This window comes from Molossus molossus, unplaced genomic scaffold (assembly GCF_014108415.1).
Source record: "Molossus molossus isolate mMolMol1 unplaced genomic scaffold, mMolMol1.p scaffold_m16_p_12, whole genome shotgun sequence".
NCBI lineage: Eukaryota > Metazoa > Chordata > Mammalia > Chiroptera > Molossidae > Molossus > Molossus molossus.
In genome coordinates, this window is record NW_023425347.1 from 87,481,199 (window position 1) to 87,499,095 (window position 17,897).

Genomic DNA, 17,897 nt, shown 5'->3' on the forward strand with positions numbered 1-17,897 from the left:
TTCTCATGGATTTATTATGGTTATTTTATATAAAATAGGAATGGTGTTACATTTTCTGTCTTAATTTGTAATATGGTAAAATGGTGGACTACAGAAAGTTGTGCATGAGCCTCAAGATAAAATGGACTAAAACTAGTGCTACACTCTACAACCACATCCTTGTGTAAAATCCAGAAAAGGGAGGAAGCCTAAGAAGACCTACGCTATTCTATATTTCTCTTTTCTATTCTAAGCCTCTGGCAGACTGCAAAGAGAACCTATCTAGGGTCAATTACTTACACACACTTACACACACACAGACAGCCACTGCAATGACAAATCTATCAGCGTGAAATACACCCAATTCGAAAGGAAAAAATAAACTTAAATTTTTTTAAAATAAAAGGAAAAATAAACCTAGAATGGAAATCACTAAAAAAGGTTTTTAAAGGTTTTGGTGTGATATAGTACTTTTATAAAAGATTATGCATACTACAGAGATATCAAGGATAGGTACTGTAACCTAATGAAACTGGTAAGTTTAGAATTTTAGAATTTCTGTTTCAAAAACACTTTCAACAGTGTGAACTCTATAGGGTTTGGGATGGAGAGAGGTTAAGAAGCACATCAGGAGAAAGAAGACAACCCACGGGCCCTAAAAAAACTGTATTAATGTTGTATTTCATAAGTGAATTAAGTATCATGCTTTACATCTTCAATACCTAACCACAACTTCATTTATATCATATTTGCAACTTTTACAAATGCTTTCACATTAATTATCTCAGTTTTATCCTTATAACTATGTAACAGGCAGGGCAGTTATTACTATTTTACAGGAAAGAAGCCTGAAAACCAGGGAATAGGCTGGATGGCACTACTGAAAGAGCACAGAAATGGGAGTGAGGAAACCACGAAGAACAGAGTGAATTCTACATAGAATGCTATATTGCTGCTAAAACAAATAATAAATAAATTTGTAGGACAAGAGATTAAGTGAAGAAAAATACCAAGACAGTTTTATGTAAAATAGAACCCGATTTTTGTTAAGAAATACATATCTGTTTATATAGAAGAAAAAGGAACTATACTTACAAATTATATAAGTGATCATCCCAGAGCAAGAGTACTAAGGTCTTTTACATTACACTTATACACTGTCATATCGCATTATTTTATTTGTTGATTTTAGAGAGAGAGAGAGAGAGAAATGGAGGTGAGGGGAAGGAGAGAGAGAGAGAGATTGACTGATTGATTTGTTGTTCCACTTATTTATGCATTCATTGGTTGCTTTTTGTATGTGCTCTGACCAGAGATCAAACCCACAACCATGGCATATTGGACAATGCTCTAACCAACTGAGCTGCCTGGCCAGGGCTGCTTTAATATTTTTATAACAAGTATGTATTACTTTTTTTTAAAACTCTTCATTTTGAAATAATTGTAGACTTCGAGAAAAGTTGTGTAAATAGTACAAAGAATTCCCTTAGATCTTTCACCCAGATTTCACAAATGATAAAAACATTTTATCACGTTTTTGTTATTATTCTCTCCCTATATATGCACACATATTATTTTTTTCCTAAACCATTTGAAAATAATTGCAGACATAATGCCCCTTTACTCCACGCTTTCTTGAAAACATGATAGTCTCATATAACCACAGTAAATTATCAGGAAATTAATACTGCTATAATACTACTATATGATCTATAGACTTCATTTAAATTTTAGTAATTATCTCATTAATGTCCTTTATGGTGATAGGCAGGTGAAGAGAAGAGAAGAGAAGAGAAGAGAAGAGAAGAGAAGAGAAGAGAAGAGAAGAGAAGAGAAGAGAAGAGAAGAGAAGAGAAAAGGAAAGGGAAAAAAAGAAAGAAGGAAAGAAGGAAGGAAGATCAATCCTGGTCCAGAATCACAGTTTGCATTGTAGTCATGTCTATACTGATTTTTAGAAAGAGGAAGAGGGGGGAGGGAAGGAGAGAGAGAGACAGAGAGAGAACGAGAAGCATTGATGTGAGAGATGTGAAACCTAGGATCAAACCTGCAACCGGGATATGTGCCCTGACTGGGAATCAAACCCACCATCTTTTTTGGTGTGCGGGATGATGCTCCAACCAACCGAGCCATGCCAGCCAGGGCTATATTGATTTTCTTTTTTTTAATCCTCGGATATTTTTCTATTTATCTTCAGATAGATTGGGAGGGAGAGAGAGGGAGAGAAAGGGAGAGAGAGAGAAACATCGACCTGAGAGGGACACTTGGATTGGTTGCCTCTCATACGACCCCAACCAGGGCTGGGGACGAACTGCAACCGAGGTATGTGCCCTTCACCGTAATCGAACCCACGACTCATTGGTCCACGGGCCAACACTTTACCATTGAGCCAAACCAGCCAGGGCTGATTTCTTTTTTAAAGAGGAGAGGTCTGGTGAGGTAACAAGGGGCTGACTGCTACTGTGAAGCACCTGTGAGGGAAACCCCCATGCTGGTCCTGGACAGGATCACAGAGGAACCCATTCCCAAGCCTCGGACATTGGGGAGCCTCCTCTTACCCCTATGAGTATGCTTTGGGTTACTCCTGTTTTACCGTCTCCATCAGGGCAACCCTCCTTAAAGAGCCTCAATAATGAGAAATAAATAAAAAGTTAATGGCCTTGCCCAAAACACTCTTGGTACCTGTTGCTTCACCTGGAAAATGAAGGTAATGATCTTTCCCTACATGTAGTGGTGAGTTAGAGAGGATCATATTAGTTATTACACATACACATCGTTCAGAAATGATGAAGCTGCATAAGACAGTAAAACAAAAAGAGGACAGACTTTGGGATTAGACAGATATGGGTCTCTATCAAAGTAACCAAACCTCCAGCAACTTCAGTTTGCTCACTGTGAAACCAAAGCTAAAACCCTTAAATACCCTTACTGGAACTAAATAAGAGAATGAAGATAAAAAATGTAATCACAATAGAAGAAACAGCAAATAACTTTTAAGCAATTCTCCTGTGTCAGGCACTAAGTATTATATGTGATTATCTCAATTATCCTTATAATGATTCTATAAAGTAGATAGTATATTTACTATCCTCATTTTACAGATATGAAAACTGAGGATTAAAGCAGATCAATGAACTTGAGTTCAGGGATATTATTTGAACCCAAATTTATATGGCTTTAAAGCCCACATGCTTATCCATCACACTGGACTTTCTCATCTCACATTTGATGCTCAATAAATATTATCTTCCTTCCTTATATCTCTTCCTTCATCATATTCAAATTATATAATTCTTTAATTCTCCAACAGAACCAAGTTTTTATAACATGAGTACATGTACTTTATGAGAGAATAAACCCTCAATATCTTAATCCATATATTATGAATTTGTAAACACACTGTGAAACTCTGCCAACACAAAACTTAAAGTAAAATATTCTTTACAGAAATAACAAGTGGTACAAAAGATGGGATAACTGAAAACTGCTTTCCAACAATATTCACACTCCTAGAATGGTCACTGTAATAAATACGTAATTTAAAAATAAAAAGACAACGCGCCCTGGCCAGTGTTGCTCAGTTAGTTTGAGCATCATCCCATAAATCAAAAGGTTGCATGTTCAATTCCCAGTCAGGACACTTACCTAAGTTGCAGGTTCTATCCCCAGTCAGGGCATATACAAGAGGCAACTGATCGATGTTTCTCTCTTACACGAAATGCCCCCCCCCCTTCCCCGCTCCCCCTTCCCCTCTCTCTAAACATATCCTCGGGTGAGGATTAAAAATAATAATAATTTTTTAAGAAAAGACAACTCTGTCCTGGCTGGTCTGGCTCAGCAGTTAGTGTTGGTTGGCCTGTGGACCAAAGAGTTGGGGGTTGGATTCTGGTCAAGGGCATATACCTAGGTTGTGGTTCAATCCCTGGCCCTGGTCAGGGTTGTGCAGGAGGCAACCAATCGATGTATCTCTCTCACATTGATGTTTCTCTCTCTCTCTCTCTCTCTCTCTCTCTCTCTCTCTCTCTCTCTCACTCTCTGTCCTTCCCTCACTCCCACTCTATCTGAAAATCAATGGAAAAATATCCTCAGGAGAGGATTAAAAAAAAAAAGATAATTGACTTTTTTTTTAACTCAGAAACAAGGAATCATGCGTTATACCTTGTCAAGCTTAGAAAAAGACAAAAAAACAATACTTATTACATCTGATAAAGAAGACTACAGCCTGTATTTCTCTGATCTGAGGCAGGATTTTTTATATGACCATGAACATGGTACTCATTCTCACTAGAGTTCAAGTGTCCTTGCTACAAGATAGGCTAAGTACTCACTTCAGTACTGACTAGCTTACTTAGTTTTTAAAAGTATTTTGAAAATGAACAAAGCAATAATACAATGTAAAAATAGATCGAGGTATTAGGGATATATACAATTCAACAAAGATATTGAAATGCAAACAAACAAAAAAAGACTGAGATTATGTCTAGCCATTTCCCCTGTGCTGGGTAAGAAACAGATCCCAAACAGCTCAAATAAATAGGTGGTTATCTACCTGTACACCTAAAGTGGGGTAGTTGCACTATTTCAATCCACTAAATGCAAAACCTCTAAAAAAAGAAAAGGCAACAAAGGAGACAGGGTGAGGATAAATTACTTTTCATGTCACAATCTCATGACTCAATGTGAACACAACGTCCTTAAGAACAGCATAGGAAAAAACACAAAGAAATGAAGGCCACTGCTATGGAAGGGTTTCAAAGTATGGAGATGATAGGCATCTCAGAAGGTTGATGAGCTGAGGTCAATCTGATGTCAGGTTAAATGTCAAAGTAAATCTATAAAGGCTCAACGCATACATTCTAATAGTTTATTACATTTTTGAAAGTTTTCATTTCTAGGATGCATGCCTAAAGATGAGAGATCGTGAGGAAATCATCACTCAGTATTTGAAGAAATCCACGAAGGGGAAAAGAAAAATATAGCAAAGAATATATGTTTCTACAATTGGTATGTACCATTAGACTTATGCAACTTGTTGAACGGACAACTTATTTTTCTTCTGGACCTATTCCTTGAAAATGATCCAAGTAAAATAAGTACACCCAAATCTAGTAAACCTAGCAAATAAAATGATCAATATATTTGAAAAGCACACTAAATTTCATCAAGAAAAGTAACGCAATTACAGTATTTCACTTTGAGGTCTTAATTATGTTGGTAAAATCTCTGTCTGACCCTCCAGATTCCATATGATATATATTCTACAAGTTCTATCTTATTACATGCCCTTAAGTATCACCTAGATGGTAGCCTAGAAAAATGACATTAGAACAAAACAAAACAGAACACATACACACTTATAAAACCCCAAAGGGTTAATATCAGTAGAGAGAGCTGAGAGAAATGGCTAAAGGAAAAACTCTGGAAATATAAGTATTTATAGAATATGAATTGGGTCCACCATATAGATATATAAGAAAGTGAAAATAATTACTACTAAGTCATTAAGTCTACCATTAAAATCAATCTTCAAATCTAGTGAGGTTCAAAAAAGGCCATAAGGAATCAACATGTAGAAAAAGGAGAATATCACTGATAAAACAGGAAGCTTTTAAGCAAATAATCTAAAATAGATTATGTTGCCTTCTTTCCCAGCTTCAACTGGTAGCAGCAATTTAAAGGAATTGTCAAGCCCTGGCTGGTTTGGCTCAGTGGTTAGAACGTCAGCCTGCGGTCCACAGAGACGCGGGTTCGGTTCCCGCTAAGGGCACGTACCTCGGCTGCAGTTTGTCCCCAGCCCTGGTTGGGTCGTGTGGGTGACGGCCACTCGATGTGTTCCTTTCACATTGATGTTTCTCTCTTCCTCTCTCTCCTTCCCTCTCTATCTGAGTAAAAAATGGAAAAATGTCCTCGGGTGAGGATAAAAAATAAATTAAAAAATAAAGGAATTGTCAAAACATCTAATGAAACTAACTGCCAAGTGCTCAGAAAAGAAGAATCATAAATGAAAGTTGGAGGAAAGTAATTTTTCTTTTTTTAATGTAGTATACTACTAACAAAAATTAAGTACAAAATTCCAGTGTGGCAGATTAGTTTAAATGTTTTTCACAGAAACTGCAAATAAAAGGGATTAGCTAAACCTCACTGGAAAGGTTAGTGAAAACATTTCAATTTCTTCCTTGTACCTACCCCACTGAACCAACACCCCCTAAAACAATACCAAATTTATCACTTTTATGTCAGGTCCAGTATTGTTGAAGTTAAAGGCTACCAAGATTACCAAAATGCTTTTAGGCTGTGAGGTTACAACACTGGTATCTGGGGTTTCAGTTGCAGAACACACGTAAAATCAAGGCAGCCAAGAGTCATGTCAGCCTCCAGTAGCTTTAATAAGCACAGCCCAAAGGAGTCTAAAACTAGGCTTAGGAAACATCGTTATGAAGGCAGGAAAAGTAGTAAAGTGAAATCTCTGGAGACCAGATAATTTAGATAAGGGTCTGAAAAAGGACATTAGGAAGCTGAGAACGATGAAAACTTTGACCGTTTAAAAAGTTAAAGGCCAGAAAACTCTTCTCTGAAACAAATATGGGGAAAGGTATCATATACGTCAGTGAAGTCCTGAGTCCTCAGTCCTAGTTTTGAGACATTAAACTATAAAAACGTAAGAGTCAGGTACAGTATTGGATAGCATAAGCTTCAGGAAACATGCTACATGAAGAAGCTGGTACGATGACAAGAAGTATCCATAAATTCACAAGTGAAGAGGTGCTTTTTCAACCACTAGTAACAACATAAAATAGTTTCCTGAAGCTTAAAACACATGCCTTACTTAAAATTCTTATTATATTTACTTAGGTAAATAACAATTTTAACAGTAGAGACTTTAAACATAAATGTTTCTGTCTCTGACTTCTACTTACCACACCTTATCTCATCTTCCTATCATAAAGTCAGTCATTTCAGGTGGAAGGGAGTGAGGAGTATAGCAGGGTGAAAGGTGGGTGAATCACACAGAGTCCCCTTAAAGCTTTTAAAATCTACATAGCACTCCAACCCCACTTCACCTGAAGAATCACTTCATGTAATTAGATAAGACTGTTGAGAGTTTCTGATGCATGTGTGAAGGCAAACCCAGGGAGAGAATCACTACCATAAAACTTGAGGACCTCTGAAATGTAATAGTTAAGTAGAATTATTCATTTTACTTTCTCTTATTAATAACTTTTGCTCATAACTTTCTGAGTACTTTCACATTCATCTCATTTGAGATAGCAAATATTCCCTCACTTAGTGTCTACTTCATTATAAAATAGCACAGGGCAAAATAAAGCTGTTAATGTATAGGGTGAACCACTAAAGCAGCAAATTAAAATTTAAATCAACACAAATATTTTTATTTGAACAGAACTCAAAGTTCTTTAGAACCTCAAAACCACTGCAAAAATTTAAGAGGAATTACTATAGCCTACTAAACTGTAAACTCCTTGAAGACAAGGGACTATCTGTCTTATCCTGTAACCCTCCACAATTACTTGAACAATGCAGATTCTTTTTTTTTTTTTTTATCCTCACCCGAGGACATTTTTCCATTTTTTGTTCAGGTAGAGTGGGAGGGAGAGAGAGGAAGGGAGAGAGAGAGAGAAACATCGACGTGAAGGGACATATCGAGTGGCTGCCACCCGCACGACCAACCAGGGCCGGGGACAAACTGCAACCGAGGTACGTGCCCTTAGCGGGAACCGAACCCGGGTCTCTCTGGACCGCAGGCCGACGCTCTAACCGCTGAGCCAAACCGGCCAGGGCAAACAATGCAGATTCTTAAACCAGTGGAATGGATTAGCTTATATTTATTTATCAATTCACTCATTCAACATTTATTGAGCACTGAATTCTTACTCTGTGTCAAACTCTGTGCTGGCTGAGATTTTTTTTAATTACAATGAATTTTAGCCCTTAATTATATAAAAGAAAATGATCACCATTCCTGTTTCCTTTCTCTTATCCTTAATTATTAACTTGACTGGAATAACATATTTCTACATATTCTAATTTTCAAATGGTGGGCATATATTTAAATGTAGCTAACATTAATATAATGTCTAAAATCCATTTCCTTCTACCTTGCCCCTGAAACAGAATTCTATCACAGCTATTATGCTGATAATAATGATATCATTTGACAATCACCTCAGTCACAGTTGTTGGACTGGAGCCCATGATTAAAAACAGATCAGCAACAGGAGTTTTTTCAACACGACCAAGCAGCAACTGAACCTTGTTTTGACTACTCAACTTTTGTTTATAGTTGTACCAAATTTTATAGTCTTTCCTGCCTCCTTAAAGAATCAGCCAAACATGATAACATGGCAAATAATATTTCTATAGCATGCCAGATTTATAGGGTTTCAAAAACTGTACATATCTCCTTTAGGCCTCAAAACTCACTTGACAGATGAGAGAACTAGAGATTAAAGCTGTGGATGACCTATCCAAAGTGGGTTTTTAAGAATGAACCTACATCTCCTGATGCCAGCAGTCCATTGCTCTCTTTCCCACAGCTGCCTCTTTGCTATGCCAAAGCTCAGAAAGAGAACATAAAATAATAGACTGAAAACATAAAAATAAGTCCATGAAAAGTTATGCTATGAAACAGTGGACAGTAGTAAACTGTCAACAGAACCTCAGAGAAAAAAATAAAAAAGAAAGATATCTCTGTCAAAATTAGGCAGATGTTGAGAAACAAAATGAGCAATATAGATGGTGTGAAAAACAATTTAGTATAGACTTAAATTTGATGAACAGAAATGAGATATTCACAAATTCTCAAACATCACTATTTATAAGTATCTAACTCATTCTGTTTGCTTTAGAAATGATTAGAAATTTTCTCTCCTCTAAAAACAGAATTGAAAAAAAACAACACACCACATATGATCTTGTTCTTCAGTCCAATACTCCATAATATAAACTAAGAAACATATAACTGAAACACTCATTTGATATATGATGTAGAAATATATTTAGGTATTTTATTAACAATTGACTTAAATAATGCCAAACAGAGGGAAGCAAACAGATTTGAAAGCTGAAGCATTGCTGATTTCTTAAAACTTTACATATGAGCCCTGGCCGGTTTAGCTCAGCGGTTAGAGCATCGGCCTGTGGTCCAGAGAGACCCAGGTTCGGTTCCTGCTAAGGGCACATACCTCAGTTGCAGTCTGTCCCCAGCCCTGATTGGGTCGTGCAAGAGGCAGCCACTCGATGTGTCCCTTTCACGTTGATGTTTCTCTCTCTCTCTGTCTTTTCCTCTCTCTCCTTCCCACTCTATCTGAATAAAAAATGGAAAAATGTCCTCGGGTGAGGATAAAAAATATATAAATAAATTAAAAAAAAACAACTTTACATAAGAAATTCTAAATCACTTGAATTAGGTATTTACTATTACTCTTTATGTAAGAATCGAAATTCCAAAAGGTCATCAGTAAATAATGCTCATTAGACAATGAATTCACCCCTTCACACTGATTCACATTGCTTGAGTGGTTACAATGCAGCAGGTACTAAACTGGGCATATTTGTTTAAATACAAAAAGAAGCTGAAATACAACAGAAAACATGCAAACCAGATGGTATTCTTCTTGCTATAAATGGAGGCACATCATCATACATTACTGTAAATAACAGCTATGCTACAGTTGTCCTTTTTCTACCAATTCTGCTTTATATACTTTCTCTATTCTTGTGTCACTATTAATATTTAGTTTTTCAAATCTTTTTCAATAGCCAGGAAAAAAAGCCATTTTGTTATTCAAGAATTATAGGGTGTGTAACTTGAAGAGACCTTTCCCTATCCATTAAATCTATAGAAAAACTATTTTTCTTTTACAGCTTTAGTTAAAATGGTCAGGTTTGATATATTCCGTATGGATTTGGGTGTTTTACTCACTGCTGGCTAGAAGAGGGCCTAGCATATAGCGTATTTGTTGAATGAATGAATTATTCCTATTATCTATGGCTTATTACATAAGAATATATTCAAGAACTTTTTACTTTAGTTGACTTCTTAATGCTTTTAGACATGAAATAAAGAAAACTCCCAATGTTTACAACAGTCAGTTACTTGTGGAAAGCAATCATTCTATTCATGTAAACAACAGCATGTGCAAGGTGTACAGTTATGCTAAGATAACTAGGGTGTCATCTGCTACCTCACATATTTCTCTAGGTCCCACAGCTAAAAGAGCAAAACTGTAAGACACCATGAGGACTCAATTAAACCCATATCCACATGTTGAGAATTCTCCTTTGTAAACTAATTACTTCTCCACTGAAATTATTTATCAAGGCAAGTAACATTTAAAATTAACATTCTGAGAAGAATCAGAAAATAACAGTCGTACACAAATTCTGCTCAGGGAAGCTGTGATTGTCACGAAGATACCCCATACACCTGTTCTCATTCTGCCCCATCAGAGTACTGAATTCAATTTCTATTTAAAAGGACACTGCTTTTCTTTTGGAGGAAAAAAGAAAACTGAACCACTAATTCGAAGAAAATCCCTTTGGAAAGGTTTGAAGAAAACCATCCGCTTGTAATTGTCAAAATAATGTTTATTAATAAAAGGATCATCATCAGCTCCTTTTGAGTCTGGAGTTGGGCCATAGGGCATGATTATGGGGGTATCGGCTTCAGCCCTCGGTACCAAGTTTGAGATCCCTTAAGAGAAGTAGTAGGTGAAAGATGGGGCAAGGTGGTCACCTGCCCGGTCTGCCGCGGGGAGGGGGGCGGGGGACACGGGGACACCGCCTTCTCCTAACTTTATCAGCCTTTCCCCCCAGTGCAGATGGTCCTCGGCTCAGGCCGGCGACTCCGAAGCTAGAGCGGGGCTGGGCCGACAGAGGTCTGTCGCCTCCCGGAACGGCCCCGGGGTGGGCGACGCTGGCTGGGGGGTCGCGGGAGGGGAGGGGGTTTCACCGCCCCTCCCCCGGCGGGGCCCCGGCGCTTCCAACGGCGGCACGGCGGCTCCCTCAGCCCGCGCTCGCCGCGCCTTCCCAGCGGAGCGGGCGGCCCTCGGCCACGCCCCGCGCCCCCAGGACGGACCCCGGCGGGCGGGCTAGGGCCCCCAGTGCTGCGCTCCACAGGAGAGCCCCCAGCCCGAGCGTGCGGCCTAGTTGGGGTTACATAACGGGGCCGGGCCCCTCTGGAGCGGCCCGGGGCCTTGGGGCCCAGGCCGGCGGAGGCGGGGACGCTGCCGCTCACCTGCCGTATATGCCCTCGGTGATCCGGTTCCGCTTAAGGGGACGGCGGAGCTTACTGCAGTCGGCGTTCCGCCGCTTCATCCTCCCGCTGGGGGGCCGGGTGCTGCCGCCGCCGCCGCCGTCTCTCACCTTAGCCGCCGCCGCCGCCGCCGGCCCGCCCCTCGTCGGTCCTGGACTCTACCCTTGGGGCCGGTCACGCAGACATGGAGCCAGCACCCGGGGGGAGGGGGTGGGATGAGGAGGGGGGGTTCAGAGCCTCCTCCGCCTTCGGAAACAAAGAAATGACAATTCCGGGGCCCGCCCGCCCCAGCACCAGCCAGCCACCTGCCCCTCCTCCTCGGCTCCGACGAACGGCCCATGGGGCCAATCGAAGGCGCCGCTACGCTGCTGCTGGCCAATCCTAGGGCCCACTGAGGCAAAACGGACCCCCCCCCAAGACCCGCCTCTTTGAAGGACAGAAAAATGCGCCAATCATTATGGTGTCTGGGACAGTACCTGGGCCTATCAGAAAAGATTTAAATAGAGGCTTATAAATAGGCCCTATAAATATAACATCCTATATTATGCCTTGTTGCGAAGGTACACTTCATTATTTTGGAGTGCGTTTCACTGCATTATAATCCATACTAGTGCATACCGTGCTACTTTCATTGTAGGCTATCACTAGCACCAATGAGGCCTGGGTTTGCTGCATGTGCCGGTTCTGCGCTGACATGTGCTCCAGTCAGTCGCGTCATTATGTAAGGGGCTCGCAGCATCCTCCTCATCCAGGAGCCTCCTGGAGCAGCGCCGAGGGCCTTTTCTGCAGATCCTGGACCGTTACGGCCAGGCCGACCGCGACGGCGAGCGATGGGGGCATCAATGACAAAGCAAACCCCACACACATACACACACGCACACGCACACGCACACACCCTGCCAGCTTCCCGCGAGGTGATGACAGCACGGCGGCCAATCAGAGGAAGTGCAGGGCGGGGCCCCTGTGGCCCTGCCCCGTGACGTCACATCACGGGGGCGGGGCCGTGGGTGCGCGAGACGTCGCGCGAGGCTGTTGGTGTGTTGTGTGGGGCGGTGCAGCCTGTGTTCCACGTCCGCAGGGCGGGCTGGGCGGCGGGCTCCTCCGGCACCGCGCCTGCTGGAAAGCTCCAGTGTTGGCGTTCAAGGCATGTCTGCCCCCAGGCCCCGGGGACGGAGAACTAAGCGGGAGGCGGCTTGGCGGGGGCGGGCCTGGCCAGGCTCCTGGAAGTTGGAATCTCTGGGCCAGTGACTGTTCTTACCTAACACTCCTAGTGCGCGATTTTGTGCAGGCGCCCCGCTGGGTGCTTTGCATCTACTGTTCACTTACTCCTCCTTATGAGGCAGGATAGTAAGAAGCTAGGAAAATTCCTTGGCAAGTGGAATAGGGAAACTGAGACAGTTAAACTACCAAGCAGTTTACAGCCTTCTAGTGAATCCTATTGTTCCAAAACTGAAGACACTTAAGAGTAAATGGTTTGCACTTCTCCCCAACCAAAGGGTAAATAGCTTAAATCACCCTACTCGGCCAGACATCAGAAATCCAATTAGTGTCCTTTAAGCCAACTATACCCAAGGACAGATGAAGTTAAGGGAATAAATCTCATTTTGGCACATCAGCAAAAAAACTGATGAATAGTGTGAACACAATAAAATACACAGATGATGTATTATAGAATTTGCACAGTTGAAACTTATATAATCTTATTAACCAATGTCACCCCAGTAAATTTAATACAATTTTCACAAAGTTAAAAAAAAAAAAATCTGTTGAGATCTTCCCCTAAGACTAAAAACCCTCAAAATCAAGCTTCCAGTGCATGTTCTCCTTCCTGGGAGCACCCCTTAGCCTTTCCCTTCCCCCTCTTCTTATATAGGCATGCATCTCCTAAACTCCAAGGACTTCACAAAACTTGCAACCAGGGGAGCAATGGGCAGTGGCAGCTCCTCCAGGGCTTACCCCTTGAGCCTGTCCCTAAAGCCCCTTTTTCTCAGACTTCCCAGGGAGCCAAAGCATTCCTGCCTCAGCTCATTTCTTTCCTATAACATTTCTAGAGAACCAAAGCAGCCCGGCCTAGGTCTCTCCTGTTGAGCCCTTCCTTGTTTCACTGTCCCCAGCTTTAATAAACATACCCTTACCCTGCCGGTGTGGCTCAGTGGTCGAGTGTCGACCCATGCACCAAGAGGTCATAGGTTTGATCCCTGGTTAGGGCACATGTCCAGGTTGTGGGCCCAATCCCCAGTGGGGGTGCAAATGGGAGGTGACCAATCGATTTTCTCTCTCATCAATGTTTCTATCTCTCTCCCTTTCTAAAAATCAATTTAAAAATTATTAAAAATGTATAAACATACCCTCAAAATCACTTGGACTCATGTTGTGAAATCATATCTGCACAAAGTCAAGAACCCATACACTACTGGCTGGCGCTAGACAGACCCACTTAGGGTCAGGTCCCCTTTCCAGTAATGATTATTCCCCTGCAATGTGGGTATCGCCAACTCACTGCTAGACAAGACAGCAAAGTGTTTTGTTTTTTATTTTAAGAGAAAAAGAAGAATGTATGTCGTTAAAGAAAATGGAAGATGGCCCTGGTGGGTTTGGGTCAGCAGTTAGAGCATCAGCCAGCAGACCAAAGAGTCACTGGTTCGATTTCTGGTCAAGGGCACCTACCTCGGTTTTGGGTTTGGTCGTGTGGGAGGCAACCAATCTATGTGTCTCTCTCACATCAGTGTTTCTCTCCCTCCCTCCCTCTCTCCTTCCCACTCTAACAAAAAATACAGAAAAGTCGCTGGAGGAAAAAAACACCCATATATCTCATCATCTTATCACAACTACTGTCCTGTTAGTATTCTATATTTTTTATTTTCTTTCCTATTTTTTCATGAGTAATATTACTATTACTGTTGTTAGTATTATTAAACAGAATTGTGATCATACTAGATACTCAATTTTGTATTTTGTTTTTTATTTAATATAAGCATTTTTGTGTTATTATGTCCCTTCTTAAATATTTCTGATGTTTCCAGAATCTCCTATTAAGGGGCTATACCAAATTAACCACTCACAAACAGTGGGACTGTTAGGTGATTGTCCAGCACTTTTTTTTTCAAATCCAGGAAGTAGATGGCATCTTGTTTTGCACTGGAATGGGTAGACCTCTCTCCCCCTCTCTGCCCTGTGATCACTCCTTTAATCAACACCCACCCCAAGGAGGAACTAGTAACTGATACCAAATGCATTGTCCTCAACCACTGCTCACAAATCTAAAGATGCCTCAGTGCCTGAAAGAGAAAACCCATATTCTTTAGTATGGCATCCAGAGCTTGTCACACTGGGGACCCACTCTTTTTTTCCAGGCCTACTCAGGCAAGCCTTATCTACTCACTGGCCTCAAACCCACAACTTTATCTTCCCTCCTTCCTGCCTTTGCTTTCACACAGAGCATCTCCATCAGTATTGCTCTTAATTTGTGGTTTCTTGGGTGAGGCTTGTCCATCTGCCTGGATGAAAAGCTTCTTTTTTTTTTTTTTAAATAATTAATTAATTTATTTTTGTTACAAATGTTTCTCTGCCCCCCCCCCCACTGATTTCCCCCTCCCCGCCCTGTCCCCAGCTTTGTTGTCCATGTCCATTATTCATGCATAATTGCATATAAGTTCTGTGGTTTATCTCTCCCCCACCACCCCCTCTTCTGGGGATTGTCGGTCTGTACCCCACTTCCACATCTCTGGGACTACACCATTCCTCAGACTGATATGTTCATTATATTCCACAAATAAGTGATATCATATGATACTCTGTTTGGCTTGTTTCACTTAGGATAATACTTTCCAGGTCCCTCCATGTCGTCTCAAAGGATAAGAGATCTTTTTTTCTTACAGCTGCATGGTATACTCCATTGTGTATATGTAACACAGCTTTTTTATTCATTCATCTACTAATGGACACTTGGGCTGTTTCCAGATCTTAGCTATTGTAAATAGTGCTGCTACGAACATGGGGATACATATATTCTTTCTGATTGGTGTTTCAGTCTTCTTAGGGTATATTCCTAGAAGTGGGGTCACTGGGTCAAATGGCAGTTCAATTTTTAACTTTTTGAGGTAACACCATAGTGTTTTTCATAGTGGCTGCATCAGTCTGCATTCCCACCAGCAGTGTGCTTCTCTCCACACCCTCGCTCGCCAACACTTGTTGGATGATTTGTTGATGGCGGCCATTCTGACAGGTGTGAGGTGATACCTCATTGTTGTTTTAATTTGCATCTCTCTGATGATTAGTGATGTTGAGCATTTCTTCATATGTCTCTTAGCCATTTGTATGTCCTGTTTGGAGAGGTGTCTACTTAGTTCCTCTGCCCATTTTTTTTTTTTTATCCTCACCCGAGGACATTTTTTGTTCAGATAGAGTGGGAGGGAGAGAGAGGAAGAGACAGAGAGAGAAACATCGATGTGAAAGGGACACATCGAGTGGTTGCCACCCACACGACCCAACCAGGGCCGGAAACAAACTGCAACCGATGTACGTGCCCTTAGCAGGAACCAAACCCGCGTCTCTCCAGACCGCAGGCCAATGCTCTAACCACCGAGCCAAACCGGCCAGGGCCCTCTGCCCATTTTTTAATTGGGTTCTTTGTCTTCCTTGAGTTGTATGAGCACTCTATATATATTGGAAATTAACCCCTTATCTGATATATCATCTTCAATTATGCTCTCCCATACAGTGGGTTGCCTTTCCATTTTGATGATTGTATCTTTTGCTGTGCAGAAGCTTTTTAGTTTGATGTAATCCCATGTGTTCATGTGAAAAGCTTCTTTAGGACTGAATCCATACCCTGTAGAGATGCAGTTAGAAAAATGGCAAGAGTATCTGCTTTTTCAGACTAGGATTGAAATTCCAGCTTGGTCACTTATTAGCTTGGGCAAACTGCAGAATCTCTCAGAGCTTCTGTTTCCACTTAGGTATGTTTTAAGGCTTCCAGGATAATGAACTTTCAGGGCCAAATATACAGTAGGTGACAGCAAATAATTACTGTTAACAGGATACTTGTTTTTTATTCCTCACCTCTATTTCAGTATATTGATAAAGTGGCACTGGGTGGCCAAGGATAAACTCTGAGTTCAAACTTTCAAGGCTGCCCATCACTGTGAAAGGATCTGAAGGGAAAGCCACTTTACAGATGAAGAAACAGACTGGAGATATTGATCGTCTTACCCACGGTCACACAGCAGAGGTAGGATTTGAACCGGGGTTGCCTGACTCCAAAACTCATGTTTGTTAAATGAATGAATAATTGACTTAGCCACACTTTAACTAGGGATGCCCAGAGAAGAACCATACCCTTAGTGTGGACAAACTTTCATGAGAGAGAATGGAGGGACTACATTCACCTCCCACCTAGAGTCACTGCCCATGACCAAGATGAGGAGGGCGTAGTAGGCATTCTCATAGAGTCCTGTTCTTACAGAAAAATGCATGATTACATCGGAAAGCTGCAGTCTCTCTGACTTGATTCCTCACACCTAGCCACTCAGCCCAGGATGCTGCGGTCATGGCACCCTTGCCCACCTTCATTTCTATTACACAGGTGCCAAGCATGCTTACATATCCCTACATTTATAATAACCCTGTGAGGAAAGCAGTAAAACTCATTTTATTTGACTCATAAGGAAACTGAGACTCTGAATGGTTTAGTGAATGGAAGGCAGAACTGTAAAGTAGTTAACAGCACAAGATGTGGCGTCAGATGGATGTGGGATGGGTCCCAGCTCTGCCATTTATCAACTGTGTAACTTTGGGCACGTGCATCATCTCTCTGAGCAGCACTTTCCTCATCTGTGAAATGGAAGTGACGGTACCTATGCTCACAGGCCTGAGGGGAAGATTAAATGAAATAATGTATGCCAAACTCTTGGTCCAGCGCTTGGCATTCCAGAAATGGCAGCACTTTTTCATTCAAATAAACAAATATTTATTGAATACCTTCTGTGGACCGAGCACCAGGTGCTGAAGAGAAAACAGTCAAAAGTCTCTGTTCTCCTGGTACTTGGATCTGATCTCTGTTGGGAAGAGTATTGCAGGCAGAGCAGCAGGCGCACACAGTGCTCTTTTCCCAACATTTTATTATGAAAAATTTCAAACATATACACAAAAGTTGAAAGACTTGTTCAGTGAAAAGTCGTTCACCTAGATTCAACAAATAACATTTAACTATATTTGTTTGATGACATAGCTGCCCTAGATCCCCTGTGCTTTTTTTGTTCCAGCTGACCTGCCTTGAAGATCTGCAGACAATCTGGATCTATTGTCAGAAAACAGGGGCCTTTTGCAAGAGTCAGGGGAGGAGGGAAAACTCCCCTTTGAACCAACTTGTTGGAAGAGGCCAACTGCAGGGGAGACCTCCTCTTTGTTAAAGAAATCCTCTGTTCAGTGAGGAGCTTGGTCCTCTTATCCAGCAGCCTGTTCCTCACTGGGGCAGGATCAGGATGCACAGGGGCTTGGGGTGCCTTGAAACTAGTTGACATTCACACTGAGTTTGTCAGCTGGTAAATACAACCATTGGGGGTTCCAAGCACAGGGGCTGCTGGTGACTGGAAATCTTGGGTTCATTTGGCCGATGTCTGGTGCTCCTTGGCAGGTGGGTCTGGCT

General features: G+C 41.5%; 1 protein-coding gene across 1 annotated transcript in view; it reads right to left on the bottom strand.

Annotated features, from left to right (window-relative positions):
- The window catches only part of MACO1 (macoilin 1), a 63,458-nt gene extending 52,038 nt beyond the window's left edge, over positions 1-11,420 (bottom strand). Inside the window, exon 1 of the mRNA XM_036255993.1 lies at positions 11,234-11,420. Coding sequence (XP_036111886.1) covers positions 11,234-11,313 — 80 coding nt within the window. The 5' untranslated portion in view covers positions 11,314-11,420. The remainder of the gene's footprint in view (positions 1-11,233) is intronic.
- Positions 11,421-17,897: the final 6,477 nt, after the last annotated feature.